Here is a 14,034-nt window from a genome sequence, read left to right as displayed (position 1 = left end):
GTTCTCCCTACACTGATGTGAAATTATAGTTTTACATACTAGCCTACATAGTGAGAATAATTTTAATCCTATTTGGTAGAAGTCTTTTATTTAAAATGATTGCTTTCTAAACTCAGATAATACACACCAAAATGTTTTTTTTTCAGTGGTAACCAAATTGCTAAATATTTCATTTAATGATGTAATTCATGTAAAGGAATAAGTATCTATAATTAACCATGTTCATGTAATACTAAGTGTTGACAAAAATCTTAGAAGAAATAGCAATGTTTTTGAGACCATGTTTACCTAGAGTATGCTGTAAGTAAATAGGATGAAAATATTTTTTTTCAATGAAAAACAGTTTTAGTCCTAATTCAATGTTTACTTTATTGGAATAAAAGGATTAAATAAAATGAACAGACTTATCATGATTTGTACCTACAGGGAGGGCCACTGAAATTTATCCACCTAATCCCCTTATTAGTGTTGGGACAAATTACCAAAATATCTGGTCTTGAGAAGGCTGTAGCCTATTCATAGCTTGTAGTTTATTGGCTTGCACACAGATTCCTGTGTCAAAGATGAGCGTAAAAACTGGTTCTTAATTGAAGCAGATTGGCACAGGCTAACAACAGTAGTCCCTTTTACAATGCACAATGCTGTAGTCTATTGGGTATGATTGAATGAGGCTCATCAGCACACCACAATAAAAGCCTTTGATAGTGTCCCAGGAGTCAAGGTGTATGAACAAGGCATTTAGTTTCATAGTCCTGAGAACAGGTTTCACAAGTTAAAAAGATACATGCCAATCTTTTGTCAAGTTTAGTATTGGTATTCATGGCTGGGCTATCCTATCAGGAACCTGAGTGGGCCACAGGCAGAGAGCGATTGTTTTTCATGGAGGTCCTTTGTGCTCCTGATAAGGTCCTTTGATGATGGGAAGATACTTGTTTCAGTGCACTTCATTTTGAACCCAGTCATGCTCAGGAAAGTCTTAAGACTTTTGCATCAATTTTATGGAACTGTTTTACAGGCCACCCATGTATTCATAAGTTTCAAAAGTTTTTATGTATTTTAGCATTAGTTGTAGTTACTGAATTTGGTTTCTGAAGATAATGCAGCTGTAAAATGTGGTGACTTCATTTTGATAGAGTAGATACACTTTGAATGGTTTACCTCATGTCTTTTAAGCATAAAACAAATATACCCGTAATTCTTAATGAATACAATTAAATATGGGTAAATAAGTTGTTCAAAATTACCTACTCGTTTTGATGACTTTTTTTTTAGAAGTTGTATAGTCATAGTTTTGGAAACAATTTATGGGTTTTTTTCTGACATTCAAAATGCTACACTTCTGCACTTACATTCTTATGATCGTACTTGGATTCTGTAATTGTAGTTGATGCAGTTTTGATATTCAGCTTGTTATTATTTAGTACTGTATTTTAAAGAAACAAAAGGCACAAAGCGAAACCTATCATAGATTAAAAGTCTTGACAGCATTCACAGAAAAAATATACTTCTCTCTTTTCTGCTTGTTGTAGGTAACTTAAAAATAAAAGGAAAATGCAGACTACTGTTTATCTCTGAACTTAATTTAGTGTGATCATTTACTTTTTTTTTTCCCCCACTGGTTTTGTAAAAAGTCAATTCAAACTAACAGACTCAGTTCCCAAAGGTATGGATGACACTGATTTACTTTATTGCTGTTGATCAGAATGAGACAGCTAGTAGGAATTTAAGGTACATTGCATAACATCTGTAAAAGAATAAAATGCAAATCACTCAATAAAGGAGAAAATCCAGTAGAAAATCAGATAAATACTTCTTCCACATCCTGAAAACAGTACTGCAGGCAGAATTAAATGATGAAGCGTAGTCAATGGGTGATATGCAGAATGGCCTTTCATCACTGATTTCTTATTACAAATTGATACGGGTTAGTAGTGTTTAAGATTTTTTTTTTAAATTTCATATTCAAAGCAGATTAAATTTTTAATAAAAATATTTTCCTCCAAAAAGATGACATTTCATGGAAAATGAATCTTTCCACACAGAGAAGTTATGCAGAAAAAAATTAAAAACTTTATTCAAGGTCACTAATTAAAAAAAAAGTTATCCTTTTTTTTTTTTTTTTTAAACTGGAGGTCTTTAATTTGGTATTTTTGTCACAGCTTGTAATACACTTGATTTCCTTTGTTTCCCAGTTTCTTTTCTTCCCTCTCCTCTTCTCCTTTTCTCCTCTTCCTGTCCTCTTTTCTAATCTTCTTCTCTTGTCTTCTTTTGCCAAAGCTAGTCAAGTTTGAAAATGGTAGAGAGCAGTTAAAGAAAAATAGCCGTACTTCATCTCTATAAAACAGAGAGGCAAGTGGCAGTATAATAGGCAAGTTTGTAGTTTGGCTGATGTCATGAAAATAGAAACTAATATATCAAAAGTATCTGACATTGAAATACCTGTAAAGAGCTGAGTCTCATCTAATCCTGTAACTCTACAGAGATAGAAAGAACTAAATTTTAATCTGTGTTAAGCCTTGCATTCCTTATCAGCTGTAAGAACATAAATGGATTAACTGATATACTCCAAAATAAAACTCAAATAGTAGTGAGAATCACTTTGCACTTCAATAAACAGACACTGGCATCAGTCTTATTCTTGGCTCTGTATTAAACCTAGATCTGCCTAGATCTAGTCAATACTATTTTTCTAACAAACTATATAAAATACTAAGCATTGCTTTTAAAAAAAAAGTAGTTCTGAAATACTGAAAAGGTGTTTTTGTAGGAAAAGATATAGACAGATTGCTTCTGGATTTTTCTTTTTTTTGTTTTCATGTAAGTGTCCACACAAATAGAAATAAAATAATTTTGGATTTTCAGTTGCTCTTGTGATTTTTGCAACTGAAATCCCTGTAATAACCATACCAGCCACACCTGATTTCATAAACAGGATTATGGTTCTAGATGGATGTTAAGGAGTGGATCAGCTCCTTGAAAACAAACTCTGTTTTCTTTCAAATATTCTAATGACAAAAACAAGGAAGAAAAGATCTGCTTTCTCAGCACAACTGACTCTAAAATTCTTCTCAGCATTTTCTGTGATGTCAATGGGTCTTTAAGAAGTCGTTAATATATGTTATGTATTATAAAACAACTGCTGATTGCTAAAGGAGCAAAATGACACATTCACCTTTGAATATGGTAGTTGATTAGTTTATATTTTCTGCTTTAGCTAATTAAGCACCAAGGACCAGATCTTAGGTTGGATGATGTCTTATTCACTAACTACTTTATTAAAAAGTAAAACATTGTTTGCGAAGTGAGGTAGTACTTACTCTTAGTGAGGATGGTACAGTCTGGCCTGAAGGAAATTTATTTTTGCTCTAGCTCAACTGTATTTAAATGTTAATCCTGCAAATTCAGGCCTTATTTTGTGAGAGTAATTTAATCTATGAAGAAGAAGAACTAGTGTTACATTAATTTGAAGTAGTTTTTCTTTTTAAAATATGGAATATATAAAATGCTTTTATCTCCAACTCATGAAAAAAATCCTGTGATTTTTCTTTTTGTTTTTTTTTTAGCATAGAACAGTGTCTTAAAGACCTGCAATCAGAAGTAAATGAAATATGTGCTGATGAAATACTGCAAAGCACAACTGACTGCCTTCAGTGGCTAAATAAATGCAATTTTAGTTCTCTCAGACCTTCTTCTACACAGCACGGAGAGCTGATGGAGTTCCTTAGGACCCTGGTAAAAATTGTTTACTAAAGACTTTAATGTTTGGGAAAATTGGTTATATGGGGGGGGGGGGGGCGGGGTTGAGGTTAATTAGTTTTCTCATTTCAATCTTCACTGTGGTGAGGATAGTTCAGAAATTTTATTATAACGCTTAGTACTGTTTTTATGTCCGCAGCAGGGGATTATGTTTCCTTTTGATCATGCCTTAAATAGACAAACTTGGGACAAAATGTTTTCACGATACTACCACCTGTTCAGTACTGCTAGGACTGTTTTATAAACACATGTTGGTAAAAAACATCCGAAGTTACTGTCTACACTGAGGATGTTGCTGTTACTGCTTGTTCCTCAATTGTATCAGTATGAATTTAACTTATCTAATACAGATTCTTGTCCTTTATGCATTATTTAAGCATTAACTTCCTATCTACTTTTTCTAATTAGAAATGTGGGAGCTACATCCATTGTCCTAGCAAGTTGTACAATCAGATGTAACCAGAAATCAAATTTCACTTCAACGAAAAAATCCATCATTTTAGAAGGCATTTTTATCCAAAATTTTTATTAAAAGTTAACCTTAGAATTTACATGTGGAAATGGAAATCTGGAAAATTGAATTGGCTAGAGAAGTGAAGGATGATACCTCAGTAAATGACAGCCTGCAAGTTTATATATAAACTATGTATATGTGTGCTTATATGACGTACATCTGTCTGAGCATCAAAACAAATAAACAGTATCCAGTGGATTGTTCTTTGTCACTTCCATGTCATGGTTTAGTTGTAGGACATGAACACCTTTAGGTTAAGATTGGCTGTATTTGCAGAGGAAACTGCTGTGGAGAAGTGGAATATTTTCTCCTTTGGGACTGTCTCCTGGCTAAAGCTCAAGCTTCATCAGATCACCTCTCAGTTTTTTAACTTTTAAAACTGGTTGTTGATCTTTCAGTCACCCTTGAATCCACTGGATATTAAGCTGTGCCAAATGAGGAAGTCATCTCTAGAAACACCAGGTCTTTAATGTTCATGTGGTGAAGAAGTGATTTTGTCCCCTTCTGACACAGGTGATTGGTATGAATGTTGCTGTTAATAATCACCCCACTCAAGGGTGTCAGAGACTGCTACATGTCATACTTGATCTAGACAAAATGAGAGAATCCCAGAAAATGCTGAATTATGAAGTCTTTTGTTATTCATCTTAGTCCAGTTAGATCCTTACTTAAACCCCCTCGGAAGAGGGCATGGCAACGATGACTTACTTGTGTCCATTCCCTGCTTTCTTCCTTCTCCAAGGTCTATTCAAGCCATATACCTGAACACCAGATGGCAGCATTTGTTTGGGAAACATCAAAATGTCCCCATCTCTGGAATACTTCGGGTATATCTTATACAAAATGTGCTTTCTAGCTCTTCAGCTTCCCAGGAGCTTACTGACTGCATGACAGTCTGGCTGTGGGCTGTAGAGTCCAGTTAAGCCTTGAGGGTGGCTCTGTGGCAGGCTGCTAGACAGACAGCAAAGCGTGAGAAGCCTTAAAGTCTCAATTCTGCACAGCTTATCAGGAAAACATCTGTGGAGCTCAGGAACTTGGACATCGCTGTTTCCAGGCTCATGGCTTCTTAGATAATCCAGCCTGTTGTGTAGATGAGACTACAGATGAAAAGTGTATATATATTAGCATAAACAATCCATCTGTAAGAAGTTTTACTTGCAGTAGATAATCTTTAGCTCCATAAACAGGTCTGCAGTAAACTATTTCCAATAATATTCAGCATTAATGAGATTATTACGATCTGACCTTTCTTAAATGTGTATCTCCATCCATTGAACTAATTACTCAGTTGACTTAATTTCTCATTTGCAAGCTTTTAATTAAGTATCATATAATACATCTTCAATAATAGTAACCTTCCTTCTATTTCAGGACAATATCCCTATTCATTCTTATCCCTTATTATGTGTGTTTATTTTGTTAGGGATTTTGTTTATCTTTTAAGCTGCTGGAACAATTAAAAAAATAGTGCAAAATTCTGTATGTGCTTTGGCTGAGGTGGTGTATTTAGGTTTATTGTTAGTGTGGTATTCTCATGCATTTGTGAACTCTCATGGGAATACTGAAAGGTTCTTCATGAAGCCTGAAAATGTTAATTATGTGAAATTTTTGTCATTCTGTGTTCTGTTTTGTAATTCTAAATATTTAAAAGCTGAATATGTACATGAACACATCTTCATTAAATTCTGTTCCTGCTAAACTAATGACAAAATCTTTTTTTTAACAAAATCTTCATCTTACTGGATTTGTTTATTGCTATGATAGGTAGTAGTCCAGTTTGTAGACTGCAGATGTTTTCCTGTATATTATTGTCACTAACTTTCTGTGCTCATAAGAGAACTTTTCATGCTTCTCTAACACCTTTGGATACTAATTTGGATCTTTTTCTCTTGAATAGTTTTGGCATCATCTTTTGAAGTATTTTTGCAGGTTAATTTTTAACTAGAAAAGCCTATGTCAATATAGGCAATGTTCAAAGAGACTTGATGACGCTGTGTTTTCAGAGCTTCAAAGTTCACTTCAGGGGCTCGTTTTCTGAGTAACACTAAGTCTTAAGATGGCATCTGCAAGCTCCCTATTTTTAATGATTTAGTTTAAGTTGCAAAGGGCTTGAAACAATACTTAGATTCTTACTGGCTTTCATGAATAAAAATGTTTCTGCTTAACCTTAAAAAACAGCAGTAGGGATTTGCTTGGAAGACATTCTGGATTCATCATCCAAAGGCATCAGTTACATTCGCTGTTTTGACAGCTTCTCTTGTTTTGTTCATTTCAGAATGTAGTATTTGAGCATGATTCATAAAAAAAATTAACCTTTAAACTCCAGTAGTCTACCTGTGGAGACTCAACTCTTCAACACAGTGGTTAGTGATTAGGGTTTAAGTTTACGCACTGAGACACATTCACTTTGAGGCCACAAAACTTTATAAAATACTTCAGTAGATAATAAAAGAAAATCAAATCAGCCTTATGTATATGCATATTGCTATGTATGGTTTAAAATTTTAACTAGTTATAGATATTTCTATCACATACACATGCTTTTATAGGATGATACTTGACTGATAATTTCTTTTATTATTCTGTCTTCCACATGTGTTTCCTGCTTGTAAGTAAAAAAATTCATAGGAAGCATTCTGAAATAAAGATGTAAAATGGAAGAAAAATAGCTAGTCTATTATTTTTAACACTTTCCTTTATGGGAGGCAATCATGCTCTCTGTCTTTTGTTCAGAATTAGCTACTGTGGTGCAAGTCTCTTATTTTTAAATTTTCATCATGGAGCACTCCAGAGTAGAGGACAATACGAAGGAAGGTTAAACTCTTGTTTTCTCCCGTAAGAGTGCAACAGTTTTGAATCATCCAGAACAAAGAATAGCAGTTCTGATACTGAAAATTTTTGTGACTCAAAAGCATGAGGGGGGGAAAAAAAACCCACTGAAGTTTTTGTTCTAAATTTTGTCTTTTTTTATATTTTTATAAATTAGCTATTGATAAAAGCTTGCTACAGTAGAAAAATTGAGCATGTTATATTTGGAAATTATTTTATTTATGCAATACCATACTCAAATTTTATTTATTTCTCTCTCTTTCAAAATGGGAAAAGAAATAAAACTAATCATTTCCTCAAATACTGTAGGTTAAATAAATTACTAGTTCTGAAGGTGGAAGGTTGCCGACAGTTTCTTCACCAGCCTTGTTTTATAGGATAGAGCATAGCTGGGAGACACAGATGAAGGACATAAGTGGAAAGAACTACCCTTATGCGATTTGCCACAATGCTTTTCTCTGTTGGAGAGAAGCAATTAGAGGTGGGGGAGCATGTGAGAGGGCTTCTAGATCCTGATTCACCTAAGGCTTGCCTGCCTGGTTCCTGAAACCTAGAAAATCAAGAGTACCACCAATTTCACTCAGTTTTATTGTGACTGTGATGGCGAAATCCGTAGTCTGCTCTAGTGCAGCTGGAGGATCGAAAGCAGGTCTTTACAGATAAAAAGTTGATGGGCCTAGGACTGTGGCCAAAGCCAACCTGCCGTAGGAAAAATGTTGAGGATGTGGGAAATAGGTTTATAACAGGCAAGCTTTTTTCTCTGAGAGAGGAAGGAGATTTTGGTGTCAAGTGACCATGGGACTTTGGGGTTGTCTTCTACTCATATATTGGACACGCCTTGTTCATGCAAATGATTTGTCTCATATATATTAAGGAAAGCTGCAGAGTGCTGTTTAGATTTGTGTCATTCTGGGCGAAGTAGAAAGCATTGAGCTGTGACAAGAGGACCTGCTATTTGCTGCATGGCCTCTTGAACCTGAAGCAGCTCTAAGGTCAGAGATCCTGGCCTTGGACCAAGAGGGAGCTCTTCAGGCTCAGATGAAGTAGGAACAGCGCATGCATCCATGTGGTTTCACCTGCTTTGTTAACTGGCTTCCTTCTTCTTCTCCAACCCATATAGCTGAGATATTTTTAGAGGTCGCTATATTGTTAATGTATCAGTCTGCATCTTGGTTTGACAGGATACACAGCTTCTTATTCTTCTGCCCTGTGTGATCTAAGCCTGTTCAATTCTTAACAAGTTTTCAATTTTAGTTCTTTAAGGGAAGATTATTTTATCCTTAGAATGGCCTTTTTGATGGTTGCCTGCTGAGCCAGAACACAGAAAGCAACAATGTTTCATTTTATAAATTCCTGTCTGGGTTTTATGAGCAAAACCTGTCATTATCTGTGTAAATCTTGAGTAATTTTTCATACCATTTTCTTTCAAAAATGTGTGTGTGTACCACAACAAACAGGCTGCCAAGGCTACCTGATGAGCTTTCCAATGCTTTCCTTTGAATTGTGGGTTAGAATTGATTGAGAAAAGAGGTTGAGGGTGTAAGAAAGATGGGAAGAGGAGTGTGCGTTATTGGAGCCAGTAGATGAGGGGATGGATTGGCGCATAAATCCATGGGAAAACAGGCTTTGTTATGTTTGTTGTTTATACAGCAGTTTGTTTGAGTCTCTTATTTGCTGGTAAGATAATGAGCATTGTAAACAATTGGTACTCTAGCACGAAGCTGTTCATTTTATGAACCAGATTTAACAAAACATTTCTAAAATACTGTCTGATTTCCCTTTGTTAGCAAAGCTTGCTGAAGAATCAGCAAAATCAAGAAGAAATGATACTTCACTTCCTTCTGGATCTCTCTAGTCAGTGTGGTGTCTCATTTCCCTGTACTCCAAGTGGGACGTCTTTTGAGTTAACATCTTCCCTTCATGCCATTGAGGATGATTCAACTATGGATGTGAAATCTCTCTGGGATGATGTAAGATTGCATCTTCGACGATTTTTAGTAAATAGACTGCAAAGTCAAGAAGAAACAAATACTAATGCTTTACAACAACAAATGAAGTTTAAAACTCAGTGCATACAGCAACTTTTGTTTCTTTATCCTGAATCAGAAGTCTTAATGAAGTACCAAAATATGCAGAATAAACTGGTTAGCGATCTTCTACAGAACTGTATTTTATCTAGTTGTGGTGAAACAAATTTTGATAAGGTGGTTCATGGTTATGAAAGTTCCATACCCACATTGTGCACAATGATAAAAGAGGATTTGTATATACTCAGTGGAACTATTGATCCTTCTTCATCACTGAAGTTTATTAACGAAACTTATCTGGATACCATCACTGAAGAAATGACAGTTCTTCTTGAAAGACTTTGTGAGCTGCAGTTCAAAGAAAATGCTCTACATACAGTTAAGGCAAACAAGATTTCAAAGAAGCATAGAGGAACAGTTCATGCTGTGGGTTAGTAGCCTTATTTTATGTTCATTGTAGTTAGATATTATTTTAATAATTCTACTTTTTTTTCAATATACTTGATTATTTCCTATGAAGAGAGAGGCCTGAGATGATTAATTAGAGCTTTATGTTTTAACCATATTACTGCAGTTGAATTATAGACTGGGTCAGAATTGTGATGAAAAGTTTTAAAGTAAGGGAGAATATCTTATGCTTATGTATATAGAAACCCCATTATAATTCACTGGATAACATTGCCCTGTCATAGTAATTTTTTTCAGTCTAACTTATTCCAACTGCTGAAATATATAATAGAATAAGAACTATTTAATCCAGATTTAAAAAAACACAAACTCTTCAGTCTTCTACACTATAAAAGAAAAAAATTCTTTTTTCGAATTGCCAGAAGTTTAAAGGAGATTATAAGAAAGTCCATACAATAATGTGACCATGAAATAGACACAGATTCATACATCAGAGCTGACCCAAAAGATTACTATGCAGATTGTAATTAAAAAAAATCATTTAAGTTTTCTAGTCTTGTGAAAGTACGGTAAGTTAGAGTTAACGCTACCTGGTCATTTCTTCTTGTTCTAAGGAATTTAAGGCAGGAAAGGAATCTGTTATTGATGTGGTATTTTCTGTACTTTCTTTTTACAGTTGGTGAGTCTGACATGCTAATTTCCAAAGGGGGGAATCAGAGCTTTAGAAAAAAATCATACAGAATGGAAACTTTCATAACATAATTGCATGATTGTATGTAATTGCTTTTTCAATGCAGAGTTTTGAGCATTCCTCTGTGCAAGAGCTGTTTGTTTGAAACATAGCCTTCCGTAACGGTGAAGTAGTTTGCAGACAGAAAATATAAAAAGTTTAGAATCATGTGAAAAATACAGAAACAGAAGATAGATCTTTGGGTTGTACTACATACACAAAGGATGAGCGAGATGACGATTTGCCAGGTCTATGCAGAAGAAAATTATACTCTTGTGAGTTTTAAATTCAATATACATGTTAATGTAAGTCAACTAGAAATTCCACTAGAAGAAATGCAGAAATAATTTTCCAATAGGAGCTGAAATATGGAGGAATATGTGGAACATGTAAAACAAGGTAAAGGAACAGGCATGCAGACAAATAATGTGAAAGGATGATGAGTTCAACATAAAGCTGATATATTAGTGGGATGGAGTTTTGGTGGGAAACAAGGAGAAGTAGTGTCAGAGTAATGTTGAGTTATGAAATAAATTACAAGAAATGTATCTTCAGGTTACACAGTGAGATGGGGTCAGTGAAAGGATTCACTAACAAAAAAAGACTGGTTGGGAACTGGAAGTTTGTAACTTAATTTTTCTTTCAATCTCTAAACAGCTCACAAAGATGGGGAAGTTCAGTTAGCTCCATTTTACATCTAAGACATGGAGTTCAAAGTGACCATAACAGTGGCTCTTGAAAAAACCCACACATTAACTGCTTCTATATTACAAGAAAGAAGAGAACAGTCCTTCAATCTATTTAAGATAGTAATTCCTCTGCTTAAATTTTCTTTGCCACAAGATGTGTCTTTACATGCTTTTGTGCCAGCACATCTATCAGGACAGGTTTCCAGTGCACAGTTCTATTGTATATTCAAAATAACAGAGGACGATGAAAATATACAAAGTAAATCTTGGGACCTGCTTGCAACTTTTAAAACATTCACTGCAATTAATTTAAAAAAAAAACTCTGTATTTCATAAATCACACAGAAGATTTTTATTTTAATTCAAAATGTATTAAAGGTCGGATTTGCAGGTGCAGCAGCTGTCCCCTTAGCACCCATAAAATGTTTTTAGAAGTGGTGTTTGTTAATATAATTTAATCCTCAAAATTACTTTCTTCATAGTGGCTGTCATGCTCATGTCTTCATCTCTTCACTGTATAGTATTTCATATAATTTTACTTCAAGAGGTTGATATGGGAGGCAAGCATTGATTCTCCTGCAGTCTCTCTTACTAGTTTTCTGCAGAATCAGACTGTTCTAGATGATCTGTGGTTATAGACTGGAGGCAGCCAAACAATAAAGCGACAATAGTGAAGTCAGCGGGCTAGAGCAAAATAGGGCGTCAGAGTTGTGAAGTTACATAGGATTTTTTTTTTCATTTTGTGGACATGTCATAGCCTATTACTTGGTATTATTAATCAACTCAAGCAAAATTTATACTTGTATCATTACCAAACCCGTTATTATTGAATAGTTAATTGTATGTGAGCTCATACGTGAAGAGTAATTTCTGGAACGAGATTTCTCTCTTCTAAATGTTTGAATATATTGCATTTGTACAACACTAAGTCAGAAAAAGGCACTTCTCCTTTGGAATTAAAGGAGATAACATTGCGATAACTATTCTGGAAAAAATTCTACAGAATAACTATTTTGGGAGGTTTATAATGGTAGACAAGTTCTTAGTGTCAAGTGGCTTTTCCTGCTTGGAACTCTTATTAAATTCTGATACCTTTGCTGCCCTCCCACAATTGAGAGTGGAATTCTGTATTTATACATAGGTTAAGTTAAAAGACAGCTTTAACAGGTTGTCTTGACAGTGATACCCAGTTTGCTGAGTATCAAAAAAAGCATGCTGGAGTATGGAGGGAAGGGGAGAAAGGGAAGGAGAGTTTTTTTTCTTAGCTGAAAGACAGTTATACCAATGTGTTTCTTATTTTTTGATGCGTGTTGCCTCTGCCCTCTGGGAACCACCAAACCAGCACGTTTCAGAAAAGCAAAATAATTTAATCTAAGGCATTCAATTGGGACTGTTATCCCAGAGGTGAAAAAAAGGGTTTATGTTTACTTAGTCCACCCTCAGGGAAATGTGATTTTTGTTTTCTTTTTTTTTAATAAGAACTGCTGTAAATGATCCTACTATATAGGAGAGGAAAAAATAACACAAAATAATGAAACAATGCTAGAACCTCAGAAAACTTTATATAGTTGACCTACTTCTGTCAGGAAAATATAGGTAGTCTATAACAAGCTTTAACAGAGTTATAAATCTTTAAAATATTTCATATATAACAGTCTATTTGTGAAGTAACGAATTAACATTTTTGTCTTCCTACTGTATTAGAACAGTTATTTGTCAAGTACTGTAATGAGATTGTATCCATTTATCAGGATTGAGGATGAGCATGGTTTGAGAGAGAAGCTGGCAAAATGATATGTAAAAGAGGCAAATTCTTTGGAACTTGGCATCTTTGATTGCCAACTCTAGTGGAGGCAGGTGGTTTTATGTTATGACTTGATCCTGTTCCCAGTTAAATCAGTGACTCTTATTACCTTTAACAGCACAGGATTCAGCTGTTAGTATTTGGGCTATGTTATCGTAATAGGTTTTTATCTAGCATGGGTCATAATTTCTCTGTGTACTCTCAGCATATCATCGATGTTTCCAATCCGGTAAAATAACATCCAAGGAATGTTTTCCAACACCCCCCACCCCAAATATTTCTTGATGGAATTTTGTAAGATGTTGTTTCAGCCTTTCTATCATATTAATCATATGTGTCTTTCAAAAGTTTATGTAATGTTACAGGATTTTAAAAAATACTGAAAATGTTATGTATCTGTTAACATACTTAGCATGGAAAGAATCATGCAGACAGCTGGTTTTCAGCTTATCTCTTATCATTTTCTGCTTCAATTTCCAATATGATATTTCTCAGAAATTATTTGCAGTAAGTCTACTAAATGTGGATTGTACTTTTACCTTTTGAACCTTTTTCGTGTTCCTTTGTTTACAAAAATGTTAAGCTAGTTTAATCGGGCATTACTAACCTATCTTAATCCTTCATCTCTTTTAGATGAAGAAACAGCTACTCTTACAAGTGATAAGACATCCGCCAAAGAAACTTAAAACCCATGAAATTATACACGTTTTATGTATTAGTGGAACGTTTTCTTTGGTTTTATTTATATAATTTAGTATATATATACAGAGATATTGTAAATACATGTGCAGACTAATTAGCCTATTTTTTAATTTCCTATGGTTAAAACTAAACAGAGATTAGAGCTTTGAGTTTATTTTTTATGACATATTCAAATTTATGGGCTTAATATTTTCATTTAGTCACAAACTTGCCAGAGACCCTTAAATAGGCTCTCAAATCTAATAGCATTTGCCAGAAAAATATATTTTTAGTATATTTATATTTATTTAATTAATAACTTTAAAAATCTTAAATGAAATTTGTTTTTAAAATCTGAGGCAATACTTAGTATGTTCATCAAAATCAGGAGTTGATTATTTTAAAGAAAATAATTGCAAAGTGGAGGTAAACTGAAGTGATGCAGATTTGACTAAGTACATTTTTAGGTACAAAGTAATTAAATCACCTTCACTGATGTATTTTAATATTCATATTTTACACTTTTACCCCAGTATGCCATCATCTTACTTATGTGTCCAACAGGCTTCCTTTCTCTTTTCTTTCTCCAGAATATG

At 34.3% G+C, this 14,034-nt stretch overlaps 1 protein-coding gene across 4 annotated transcripts in view; it reads left to right on the top strand.

The window, feature by feature from the left end:
* Positions 1-14,034, top strand: part of KIAA0825 (KIAA0825 ortholog) — a 267,900-nt gene that overhangs the window by 58,700 nt on the left and 195,166 nt on the right. For 3 of the 4 annotated variants that reach the window (XM_076361837.1, XM_076361838.1, XM_076361839.1), the window contains 2 exons: positions 3,564-3,732; positions 8,887-9,556. In XM_076361837.1, coding sequence (XP_076217952.1) covers positions 3,564-3,732; positions 8,887-9,556 — 839 coding nt within the window. Of the gene's footprint in view, positions 1-3,563; positions 3,733-8,886; positions 9,562-14,034 lie in introns of those variants that run through there. The other variant, XM_076361840.1, reaches the window with a different exon arrangement.

Source organism: Aptenodytes patagonicus, chromosome Z (assembly GCF_965638725.1).
Source record: "Aptenodytes patagonicus chromosome Z, bAptPat1.pri.cur, whole genome shotgun sequence".
Classification (NCBI taxonomy): domain Eukaryota; kingdom Metazoa; phylum Chordata; class Aves; order Sphenisciformes; family Spheniscidae; genus Aptenodytes; species Aptenodytes patagonicus.
This window is presented reverse-complemented; position numbering and strand designations above follow the sequence as displayed.